Here is a 13,270-nt window from a genome sequence, read left to right as displayed (position 1 = left end):
AGTGCCAACATCCCTGCAGTATACAGGTCTGGGCTTCTTGTCTTCAACTTGGGCTTTCTTGTACTCAGCTTTGGGCTTGTTGTTTTCCACTTGGGGTTTCTTGTATCATATCATATCTGTTTGAAATATTTGAAGGCCGGTAAGCTATGCCATTGAATCTGAACAAATCACAACTTTATTTGCCATCACTTTTCTACCCAATTAAGTGCCAACATCCCTGCAGTATACTGAAGTCCCATCCCTTAACCCCACATCATTTCCTATTTTACTTATTTCCAGGCCAGAGCAAACTTGGGGTTAGCAACCTGTGCTCGCTGAGAGCGTCACACTACCGGGCAAACTGAACTAAGGGGCAGACATGCTGTCTGCAATGTGTCCTCAGGGGAATGGACACTTCATCCCCAGATGGTTCACACGATCTGGAGTTTCTTCGAGAGGGCAGAGGTTAATCTCTTTACCTCAGAAGACAACTTTCACTGACATCTTCTTGAAGTACAGGGATGCACTAGCCCATGAGTGGCCCAGCCTTCCTCTGTACACTTTTCCCCAGTCGTGCTACTGCCTCAGGTCATCAGGCAAATCAGGGAGGACAGACGCATAGACCTTCTGGTGGAAGCAGTCATGGCTCTCCAAGTTGATGCCGCTGCTGGCAGCAGGTCCCTGGCCAATTCCCCTGAGAAAGCACCTCCTTTCCCAGGCGACCTTTTAACTCTACCCGAGCTCAACCCGCTCAGAACATTGTCCCTCAAGGCTTAGACCTCATGGTTTGAGTTCCTTTGTCTCGGGGGTATGCCTTCACCCTATCTTAGCCTTGCTACCTTGAGGGCCTGTATCCTCAAGTGCCGTAGGCCAGGGCCATAGAAAGATCATTTTTCTGTGTTTATAGCACAGTGCTATTGGATTGTGTTCACAAAAAGAAGATTTTTCCACAACAATCGCTGTAGGAAGTTTTCCATGTCTGAGCAGAAAAGGGGCGTGGTGCTCATCACCCCCACTCTTGTTGATAGGCTTTACAAAACAACGATGGTGCTGTATCAATGTACAATGTGTGTTTGTATAATAAAAACAACAAAAGAGTGAAATAACAGCAGGTTAACGGAGCTGCTGAAAAACATCTTTGTCTCATTCCAATATAGATCTTGTTTCATTTCAGAATCTAAGGATGGCAATGTGGCATACGTCAAAATGTTTGAATTTATAAATTATTTCTATGAAAAAAATATGTTATATATATGTATTGAAATGAATGTGATGAATAGATGACAAATCAGTTGCAAAAAAAAGAACTCCACAACTCTAACATCAAAGAACACAGGTTTATTTTACTATACATTTGCTTTATCTGATTGGATCTGTAGATAACTTTTGCTCACAAAATCACACATTGTCAGTGAAATGGTAAATTTATTTGTTGTTATTGTACAGAACTTATATATAATACATATATAATATATACATAATACATCTGTTTATGAAATTACAATTGTTGATTTTATGTAACAAACAAAAGTAAAAAAAAACTCCATATTATATTAAAAAAACTTAATTGAAAGACTTGCTTCATATATTTTATATATGATATATTTTATATTTCTATATTCATATATAGAAATTAAAAGAGACGGGAAAAACAATCAGTTATTTGTCAATATTATTGACAAATAACTGATTGTTTTTCCCGTCTCTTTTAATTTCGATATTTCTTTGAGTAAGCGTTCAATCAAAGAATAATTCAATCATTTTCTTTTTCTCCAACATAAAAACACATTTAATAGTTTATTATATACTTTATGTGAATCTCACATGATTTACTTGGACGTTTTGGATCTAAAGAAAACATTCGCTCGTAGTGACACAGAACAATGCTTTTTAATATGAGTCACTAGATTCTTTGATTGGGCAAAACTCTTCTCACTTTAAGTACAGTAGTGCGGCTTTTCTCCAGTATGAACTCGCTCATGTGATTTCAGGTGTCCAGACTGAGTGAAACTCTGGTCACAATATGAGCACTTGTAAGGTCTTTCTCCAGTATGAATTCTTTGATGCTGTTTCAGATGACTAGATGTAGTAAATCCCTTCCCACACTCACAACATACATGATCTCTCACTTTATTATGTCTTTTCTGGTGCTGTTTAAATCCTTCCAGCCTTGAAAAACTTTTTCCACATAGAGAACACAAGTGAGGCCTATCATCTGAATGAACATTCAGGTGTTTATTTAGATGTGATGATGAAATAAACACTTTTCCACACTGATCACAGATAAATGGTTTTTCTCCAGAGTGAACGCGTAGATGAATTCTGAGATCAGATAAATATGTGAAACTCCTTTCACACTCAGTGCATGTATACGGTCTCTCTCCAGTGTGAATTCTCATGTGTATATTAAGGTCTCCTTTTTGTGTGAAACTCTTTCCACACTGAGTGCATGTATACGGTCTCTCTCCAGTGTGAATTCTCATGTGTATATTAAGGTCTCCTTTTTGTGTGAAACTCTTTTCACACTGAGTGCATGTATATGGTTTCTCTCCAGTATGAATTCTTAAGTGTGTCTTAAGGTTTCCTTTTTGTCTGAAACTCTTTCCACACTGAGGGCATGTATACTGTTTCTCACCATTGTGAATTATTAAGTGTGTTTTAAGGTTTCCTTTTTGTCTGAAACTCTTTCCACATTGAGTGCAGGTGTGCAGTTTTTCAGCTTTTGCTCTTTGAGATTTAAAGAAACAATGTTCCTCCTCCACTTCACTCAGTTCTTGTCTTTGCTCTTTCACTCTCACCTGGTCTAAAATACACAGAAATACAGATAAAATCAGTTTAAGTGAACCCTTTTTTAATAGCAGAAAGCAACAGAGATCAGGTTTCAGATCTGCCATGTGGCATATTCACTTGTTAACAACAAAAACAAAATTATAAATGCAACACTTTTGTTTTTGCCTCCATTTTTGATGAGCTGAACTCAAAGATCTAAGACTTTTTCTAAGTACACAAAAGGCCTATTTCTCTCAAATATTTTTCACAAATCTGTCTAAATCTGTGTTAGCGAGCTCTTCTCCTTTGCCGAGATAATCCATCCACCTCACAGGTGTGGCATATCAAGATGCTGATTAGACAGGATGATTATTGCACAGGTGTGCCTTAGGCTGGCCACAATAAAAGGCCGCTCTAAAATGTGCAGTTTTGCTGTATTGGAGGGGTTCGAAAGCCAGCATCTGATGTGACCACCATTTGCCACACGCAGTGTAACACATCTCCTTCGCATAGAGTTGATCAGGTTGTTGATTGTGGCCTGTGGAATGTTGGTCCACTTCTCTTCAATGGCTGTGCAAAGTTGCTGGAAATTGGCAGAACCTGGAACACGCTGTCGCATACGCCGATCCAGAGCATCCCAAACATGCTCAATGGATGACATGTACGGTGAGTATGCCATAACATAACCCCACTGCCACCATGGGCCATTCGATCCACAAAGTTGACATCAGCAAACTGCTTACCGACACAACGCCATACACGCTGTCTGCCATCTGCCCTGTGCAGTGAAAACCAGGATTCATTCTTAAAGACATTCATTCACCTCTCCAAAGTGGCAGGCACCATCTAATGTGAGCATTTGCCCACTCAAGTCAGTTACGACGACGAACTTCAGTCAGGTCGCGACCCGATGAGGACGATGAGTATGCAGATGAGCTTCCCTGAGACGGTTTCTGTCAGTTTGTGCAGAAATTCATTGGTTATGCAAACCGATTGTTGCAGTAGCTGTCCGGGTGGCTGGTGTCAGATGATCTTGGAGGTGAAGATGCTGGATGTTGAGGTCCTTGGCTGGTGTGGTTACACGTGGTCTGCGGTTGTGAGGCCGGTTGGATGTACTGCCAAATTCTCTGAAACGCCTTTGGAGATGGCTTATGGTACAGAAATGAACATTCAATTCACGGGCAACAGCTCTGGTGGACATTCCTGCAGTCACCATGCCAATTGCACACTCCCTCAAAACTTGCGACATCTGTGGCATTGTGTTGTGTGATAAAACTGCACATTTTAGAGTGGCCTTTTATTGTGGCCAGCCTAAGGCACACCTGTGCAATAATCATATTGTCTAATCAGCATCTTGATATGCCACACATGTGAGGTGGATGGATTATCTCGGCAAAGGAGAAGTGCTCACTAACACAGATTTAGACAGATTTGTGAACAATATTTGAGAGAAATAGGCCTTTTGTATACATAGAAAATGTCTTAGATATTTGAGTTCAGCTCATGAAAATTGGGGGCAAAAACAAATATGATCATTCAGACGTATTTCTCTATCATTTATCATACACATACCTACTGCTTATTAATTCACTTCAACCAAAGCAGTCAACAATGAAGAATCAAGAAAGGACACCAACCTATTTGTTCCTCAGTATCTTCATGTTTTATTCTGGATGGTTCTGGATCACTCATGTCTTCAATCTCCTCTTTAATAAACTCCATCTTTAACAGTCACACAGATTTCAGCTGCTACTCCTGGAGTTTGTCCTTCTCTTGTAGGATGATGGGAATATTCTGTGAACTGTGATCACTGTGATTTTATCCAATCTGTATTTAAAAAGTACATCATTTTAACTGAGCAGCTGAAAAGATATCTGAGATCTTCTGTAAATTGGAACTTTAAGCTAATTTTATTGTTGTCAACAGGGTGAAGCAAACTACAGCATCATAACCTTTGAAACTTCACTCCAGTTCTTGTCTTTGCTCTTTCACTTCCACCCTGTCTGAAACATATTAAAACATTAAGTTGTTAGAATGATGTAATGTGAAAAATAATGTAAACAGCCGTCCTTGGATGCAGGCTGTTGTATTGCTTACGCATATGTTGTGATTATTTTATCATTATTATAATTCCTTTTCTATGTAAAGCACTTTGAATTACCACTGTGTATGAAAAGTGCTATGAATAAACTAGCCTTGCCTATATCATCTGGCACCAACAAAAACCCTATAGAATTATGTATTTGTATTAAAGGGATAGTTCACCCAAAAATGAAAATTCTGTCAGTATTTACTCACCCTCATGTTGTTCCAACCCCGTAAGACCTTCGTTCATCTTCGGAACACGAATTAAGATATTTTTGATGAAATCTAAGAGCTGGTTCACTCCTCCATACTAGTCCATAGGCTTCTTCAGCGATTGAAACTTGCCGGCCTCGAAAAGTTATTAAAGACATCGTTAAAATAGTCCAAGTAACTACAGTGGCTCAATCTTAAGTTTATCAAGCGACAAGAATACTTTTTGTGCGCAAAAACAAACATAAATAACGACTTTATTTCAACTATTCATTTCCTTCTCTTTGGGCCTCTAGTCAGTTAAACTAGTGTAATAGCGTAGTGCTACGTCACACGTAGGCTCACTATTGGCCGACGCTGGTCATGTGTGTGATGCGTGTGACGTACAACAACAGAAGCCTACGCTGTTAAACTAGTAACCTGTCTCGAGGCCCAGAAAGAAGGAAATGAATAGCTGAAATAAAGTCGTTATTTATTTATTGTTTCGCACAAAAAGTATTCTCGTCGTTGAATAAACTTAATTCGTGTTCCGAAAGATGAACGAAGGTCTTACGGGGATGGAACAACATGAGGGTGAGTGAATACTGACAGAATTTTCATTTTTGGGTGAACTAACCCTTTAAATATTGTACCAACTTATTCAAGCACACAAAGGTAACAAGTAAACCAAATTTAAGTTCACTCAACTTTATCACTATAAATCCATAACCTTTGTTGCATTAATTTCCTGTTATCACTGTTAAAGCAACTTTAAAACAATCAGTATTATAAAAAACGCTTTATAAATAAAGGTGACTTGACTATGATATGAACAGATATAATTTAGGATTTTATTCATGTGTAAATATTGGTATGGAATACTTCTAGTCAAGTCACCTTTATTTATATTGTGCTTTTTACAATACAGATATTTTCAAAGCAGCTTTACAATGATAACAGGAAAATAATGCAACAAAGTTTGTTTCGGCTGTACAGCAGATGTAGAAGAAAATAGTGTCGTAGTCCAGCTTAAGCAAGTTCAGTGATGGTTCATATATTTTTGAAGCTTGAAAATTTAGATTATCTAGACTGTAAATGGATCAACAAAAAATGATGATAATATTAAAAATATCTTCATTTGTGTTCCAAAGGTGGAGAAAAGTCTTGTGTGTTTGGAACAACATGTAAATGATTTTTGTGTGAACTGCTCCTTTAATAAATGGAAGACCAAGAAAGATGACCCCTCTCCAAAGTCGGTTTGAGTTCTGCAATGAATAAGACGGACATAAATGATTTAAAAATAAATATAAATATAATGTGAAAAAGAAGGCATACTGTTGCATAAAAATTAGTGCCGGGCAACGATTAATCATATCCAAAATCAAAGTTTGTGTTTACATAATACATGTGCGTGTACTGTGTGTTTTCTTGATATAATTATCTGAAATGAATATAGAAGGGAAAGAACCCAATAAGATTGTGGTGAACAGGACGAGGCCGAGGGACGTGAGAGAACGGCGCGAGGCGGGTGGTGCGAGTGTTAAAGAGCGACACCTGTGAAGCACACCGGTCTTGCATCTCTCACGGCGGAGCGGAAGCATAAAGAAAGAGCGATGACATTGATGATCGAGAGAGGAACAGGCCTGATTTTATGTTGTGTTTTGTTTTATTTTAAATAAAGTCTTTTTGTTTAATGTTCGCTGGTTCCCGCCTCCTTTTTCCCACAACGAACCCTGTTACACTGGTGCCGAAACCTGGGAAGAGGGAGGAACGCGCTGTCAGAGAGTCCTTGCCGCTGTGGGGAATCGAGCATGGTGCCCGAGTCGCCGCCGCTCGCCGTGGGCCGGAGCCTGCTACCGTCCGCCATTGCAGGAGTAGGGAGCAGGGGAGTCGCGGCCATGGACACTCGAGGCGGTGTGCTGGAGTGAGTTGCCGGGGGGACGGTCAAGCTCGCTGCCGGCCACCTGGGAGTTAGAGGGGCGGCTGCCGTCCGGGAGGGAGCGGAGGAGTCGCTGCCGCTCGCCGAGGGCCGGAGCCTGCTACCGTCCGTCGTGCGAAGGGGAGGAGCAGGGAGCGGGGGACTCCTGCAGGCTGCCCAAAGAGCCCAAGGAGCCGTCGCCGTCCACCGGGCAGCGGAGGAGTGTCGAGCTGTCCACCGACAGCTATCCAGCGTTATCGCCAGCCACCGCAGAGGAGATCGCCCAGCTTGTGGAAGACCAGATGGCAGCGCGTTGTGGGAACCGGACCACGTTTTTTTTTATTTTGTTTTTTTCTCTCCGCTCTCTCGATCTGTCGCTCCTCATGCTTCCATCTCCGTTTCCCTCGGCTCGTTGGTCCATACCCCCCAGGGATCGCCACCGGGGGGGAGTAGAGCACAGTCTCGGGAGTACCCCCCGGCCTGTGAGGGGCGATGGGGGTATGTGGCGAACAGGACGAGGCCGAGGGACGTGAGAGAACGGCGCAAGGTCTGTGATGCGAGTGTTAACAAGCGACACCTGTGAAGCACATCGGTCTCGCATCTCTCACGGAGGAGCGGAAGCATAAAGGAGGGGCGACAACGTTGATGATCGAGAGAGGAACAGGCCTGATTTTATGTTGTGTTATGTTTTATTTTAAATAAAGTATTTTTGTTTAATGTTTGCCGGTTCCCGCCTCCTTCTTCCCACAACGAACCTTGTTACAAAGATATTTTTTAACAACTATGGATGTGGTCTTATTATACACTAACATTTCTCACAGGCAAGGTTTAGTGGTGATGAAACATTTCTTAAATCAAAGAACTGAGAAATCGCCTCCTTTTGAATTTATCATTGATATGATCACTTTACTTTTAGAAAATAATTATTTCCTTTTTGAGGATAAATACTATCTACAAAAGCAGGGTGCAGCCATGGGTACCAAATTTTCTCTGGATTATGCTTGCCTATTTATGCGATATTTAGAGGAGAGATACATCTGGAATAAAAAATAACTTTTTTAGATAATATTGTTATGTGGAAGCATTATGTGGATTATGTATTTTGTATTTTTAGGGTGTTAAAGTTGAAGTTCGTTGAATTTGTTGAGTTTTTGAATAATATAGTATTCTATTAAGTTCAATGTGGCAATTGATTCCCATTCTGTCATTTTCCTTTATAATAGGGTTATATTTGAATTGGGTACGTTATTTACCTCTTTCTATTCCGAACCAACTGACAATAATAGTATTCTCCATGCAGCAAGCGCTCATCCATCTTATTTAAAATAATGGCTAACCTATACCCAATTTCTTCGACCGAAGCGTATATGCAGTGTAGAATCAGAATTAGATTTTGAACAACAATTTGTGATAATGTATAAGCGTTTATTCTTAGGGGTTATCCGAAAAAATGGCTGGATATCGCTTTGGAGAAAGTACGAGAATCGTCTTATATATCGGACAAACAAAAGAAGTTCCACTCTGTAGTTTGTATACCACTACTTATTCTGCACACAGTCAAGCCATCAAGAATGTGATTAAAAAACATTGGTATAAGTGTGATCCAGTGGGCGAGTCTTTTTGCGGATCCGCATCTTTTTTCACATTATAGAGCGAGAAACATTAAAGACTATTTGGTCAAATCCGACACCTTCATAAAGACTAGTCCTGATGGACGTATAAACAAGGACTTGGTTTCTTTCCCTGTCTTAAGTGTGCGGCATGTAGACACATCCGTAAAAGATGTTCTTCCTTTTGCAGAAGCATAACAAACCGTACATATAAGATTAAACTATTTGTTACATGCGCTTCAACCAATGTGATTTACCTATTATCTTGTCCATGTGACAAACAATACGTAGGTAAAGAAAAGAGACAAATTAAGACGCGTATCACTGAAAATAGGAGCGCTATCAGGAGGAAAGACAAAAAAATCTCCAGTTGCACGTCAATTTTGATGAGATTTCCCATTCGATCGCGGAATTACATTTCGTTGTTATAGAACATATGACACAGTTGCTGGTTGGTAATTTGGAGCAGAGACTTTTGCAGAGGGAATGTAAATGGATTTTTGACCTAAAATGTCATGTGAGGATCTCTTTTTTCTTATGTATATATAATATGAATGATGCATGTATATATATTGAGTGTATACATGCTTTATCTTTTGTGTGTGTGTATATGTATATGTATATATATATATATATATATATATATATATATATATATATATATATACTAATCAAATTAAAGACTAAATTCAGCTCTAGATTAGAGCATTAACTCTACATTATGGACCATTACTAATATTGTAAATCAATGTTAACATCAATTCATTAGATAACTAATACATTAGAAACTAATGAAAATTTTGTGTTTATTACATATTAACACTAAACCTGAGCACATAATGTGTTAATTAGTAGAGTTAAATACCTTATATCGCAAGCTGTTTCATGTCAACTTTCACGTGTGGCTCTTACACGGTCGTTAAAGCATCTCGGATTAAAATGAACAAATAGTAAACTGGTCTTTAAACTTTCAGCGTTGGTGTCTCTCTTCTGCGCATCCTCTTGTTCTTTTGGACTTACATGGCAAGCTAGAAACCTTTTTAGTGTATTACTGCCCCCTATTGGATATTTACATGCACTAATTTTTTGCAATTGAATCCAATCCTATTTTAGATTCTGAAAGATCTGTTTATACGAACCCTAAACTTTGCAATTCAATGCGCATATTAGTTTACATGTGTATTACGTGCAGTCTCTGAATCCAAACAAACATTAAGCGCATGCGCAGTGCATCAGTAGCCGCGTTCAGAACCGGAGAAAGACAGACAAAAAACTGACGTCACAAGAGATTTTTTAGCTAATTTCAGTCTCTTCTAGGGCCGTATACTCACCAATGAGGTCCGGACCTCGACATTTTTGTTTATATATTATTAGTATGTAAAAAAGGTATTGGAATAATTGCCAGATCTTAACTCTACTTAGGTTCTGCAAGGATATTGTACAACGCCAGGATAACCGTCCTTCCCATCTGAGCACCTCAGTCTAACAGCGCTCGTCACTGTCAACATGGTTGAGATGACCAATCAAATCAAAGTAGGCGGGGCTTATTGTTCACAGAAGCTGCTGAGCGCGAATTCCAGAGTGACGTTTCAGTTTACGGTTATAAACTTAGAGATAAGATACAAGTAGCTAAACTAAACATCAATATTTGACAACTGTTTTATGATAGAAATATTAAACGACCGACAGAAATAATCATGTGTGCAAACTAATAAACTGTTGTCTAATTTCACAATTTTGAATTGAAAATAACCTATTATTTGCGCGATTCGTGTAACATTAGCCTAATGTAATTCGTAACTGTCAATGTGACAAGACAAGAAACATTAACGAATCCATTTTCATCATAATAGGCATAAGATTAATAATGAATGTCCACATATTGTCTACTAGCCTTCAGTAAATGCACTTAATGTTTCATGAAACAAATCATATCAGTTTTGTTTACTTTCTTCACCAACAGACGAAAACCTTCCAATATGCACATAGATCTGTGAAACTAGCAAGCTCAGATTTGGGACCTCAGTATTTATAAAACCCTGCGTACGGCCCTCTTGAAAGGTTTGAATTTTCATTCAGATCGAGCAGTGGATCGAATTAGAACAGTTTTAACATTTATTATACCAAGTCTATGTATGTCAATTTATAATAGCAATATTCTTTCACAAACCTCAATTATCTTAGAAATAAATTTGTGAATTTAGAAATAAATTACATCTATATGAAAAAATCTTTATATGTTGAAATGAGTCACCGCTAAATGACAATTTTAGAAAGTTCAAAAGAACTTCCACAAAACTAATGTCACATAACACAAGTTTTTTTTCACTATACACACTGATAAAAAATATTTTGTGGTGAAGTAAATGCTACAGAAAAGACTATGTAATTTACATGAAAAAGTAAGTTCAGACAAGAATTTAATTTTTTTAAACTTTTTATGGAAGTAAAATAATGGAAAATGTTTTTGAAACAAAAAGCCTGTTGAATTGTACTACTTGAAAAAAAAAATGCATTGCATTAACCCTGCTTGTATTTTAATGCATTGTATTTTTAGGGTTTGCATTTTTATGGGCTGAAATTTAGCATGGTTGAATATTTAAGCTGTGAATATTTAAATTCAAAACATTTCAAACACATTTGCATTAGTAAAATTTCAATAATCCATATTCACCTTTCATATTTCACTTCCAAAATATTCAAACTGATTCAAAATACAACCTATGATATTCAACAGGCGGTTTTCGGTCCATTTTATTTCGCTTTGCAAATTCGCTTCCACAAATTCAGTGGTTCAAATTCGACAGTAAATTCAACGTTGACATCCAGGGGAACTGAAGGCAATGCGGGGGTGGTCATGGCGCAGTGGATAAGACACATGCCTTTCGTGTGGGAGACCCGGGTTTGAATCCACTGTGAGTGTTTCCCTGAGCAAGACCCTTAAAGGGATACTTCAGCTCTGGGAAGATGAATGTGTATTTAATAGTGATAATTTATATAGTAGAAATGTGAAATTATTTTTTAAATTGAAGCATTCTAGACTGAGAAAAGGCAGAAAATGTATTTTTTACTCATGTGGCTGTAAGACAACAACTCCCAGAATGCACTTGCTTACGAAGCCAGGCCACTTCCAAACCACGCCTACCGGTTACAGGCGGCAGTATCCGAAACATTTCTCCACACATTCTCTAGGCTAATACATACTCTAGTAACAGTAAAGGTTTATAAAAAGAACCACAACCAATGTGAGTTATAACTTTTAATTAAAAAAATAATTAATATTAACACTTTTACACTCAAAGCTCTTCCAGAGCTTCAGCTGTTTCCTTATATTCACAGTATTGCCCGTCAGGAGCTGGATATCTCCGTCTGATGTCCTGGACAACACAGGTGGGCAAAACGAGACGATAGTCTTTACCAAGTCGCTCGCATTGCAGGACCCATTCCATAAAGTGACAATAGGCTGTTAGGCGATATTGTCTACAAAACAGTAAGCACAACATTAGCAATGCAAACTATTTGCACATACAGAATGATATCATGTAAATATAACAACAATAGCTCAGCTGACTACGCGGGAAGAACATTGTGATAATGCCGGGTGTCCAAACTCTGTACATTACATCTCGGTAAAAAAAGAAAAACAAACGAAATAACGTTACTCACTTTACACTAAGCCATCCGTTTGTCCCTGCGTGCTTTGGCTGGCGTTTCCAATTGATCTCGTCCAGAAGAAAATGGGATCGCTGAAATTCGCGACAGCAATAGGACTCTCTATCTGTTTCCATAGGCGCACAGCGAGAGCACTGACACCACCAGTCCGCCCCAGCTCAAGTCTGGCCGGGCTCGAGTCAGGTCTTGCTCCCCTGCTGCAGCAGCAGCTGCTCCGGCCGCCTCTTGTTCCTCCATCTCCCGCAACTGTTGGTCGCTGTATTGCGGCTCCTACAGGTAGCCGCGAGCATCAGATTCGCGCAACAGATCTTCGAGATCCCCTTCTGCCATTTCAACTTCAAAACTAACGTTACCTTACGCCATCGTGATTAGCCTACTATACAAACTTTATACACAGAGAAAGAGCCTGTTAGCTTAGCTTGTACAGAAAGATGGCTGACAATATCTTTACATTCTGTGAGTGAGATCCTGCCCCATATGGGCGTGGTGAAAACATGCAGAACTAGCTTCAGGTACTGGCTGTAGTTTTAAGCCTCTGGCCCAAAAATCCTCCGATGACGCAAAATGACGATTCTTTCCAGACTAAAAATACATAAATCTCTCATATCAGGGGGAAATGAGGGGGGGAAGCACAGTTATTCGAAAATACTACTGGTTTTCTACTGATACAAAGCTTAACCCTCTGGGGACGGATTGGGCGGTACCGCCCAAAGTGACATACTTTTACAAATGTGTAATTATCCTAAAAACTATTAATGATAGAGAGGTGCGGTAAATACCTACCCGGCTTGTATACACACTTCCTTGTTGCGCAATACCACTTCGTCAAAGGCCAATGAAATCGATGTTGTTTGGCAGATTCACGAGCAACAACCAATGGAAAAATTGCCGATGGAGGAATATTTTTCTTACCCCATCAGAGGAAGGTTACCATGACGTATTCTAATAAATCGGAGGACTCTGTAGCCTTGCAAGGGTTGGTACTATATACTATTACGCAAACAGCGTTGTGGCAGAGACGTCAGAAATCGAACGGACGCGACGAGTA

At 39.3% G+C, this 13,270-nt stretch overlaps 3 protein-coding genes across 2 annotated transcripts in view; all 3 read right to left on the bottom strand.

Moving 5' to 3' along the window:
• The window catches only part of LOC143715440 (uncharacterized), a 33,690-nt gene extending 29,127 nt beyond the window's left edge, over window positions 1–4,563 (bottom strand). Inside the window, exon 1 of the mRNA XM_077207243.1 lies at window positions 4,386–4,563. Within this exon, the coding sequence (XP_077063358.1) occupies window positions 4,386–4,470 (85 nt within the window). The 5' untranslated portion in view covers window positions 4,471–4,563. The remainder of the gene's footprint in view (window positions 1–4,385) is intronic.
• Window positions 1–13,270, bottom strand: part of LOC143715444 (uncharacterized) — a 261,819-nt gene that overhangs the window by 136,733 nt on the left and 111,816 nt on the right.
• On the bottom strand, window positions 1,681–2,873 carry LOC143715728 (uncharacterized). The gene has a single exon (XM_077207472.1). It carries the CDS (start codon window positions 2,871–2,873, stop codon window positions 1,917–1,919), a length of 957 nt encoding a protein of 318 aa, XP_077063587.1. The 3' UTR covers window positions 1,681–1,916.

This window comes from Siphateles boraxobius, unplaced genomic scaffold (genome assembly GCF_051911475.1).
Source record: "Siphateles boraxobius isolate OS27281-9 unplaced genomic scaffold, OSU_SipBor_1 6, whole genome shotgun sequence".
Lineage (NCBI taxonomy): Eukaryota > Metazoa > Chordata > Actinopteri > Cypriniformes > Leuciscidae > Siphateles > Siphateles boraxobius.
Note: the sequence above shows the minus strand (reverse complement) of the source record. Positions and strands in the feature narration are given on the sequence as shown.

Coding starts and splice junctions, on each gene's coding strand:
- LOC143715728 (XM_077207472.1), bottom strand. CDS start 2,873: ATGGCAGATCTGAAACCTGATCTCTGTTGCTTTCTGCTATTAAAAAAG.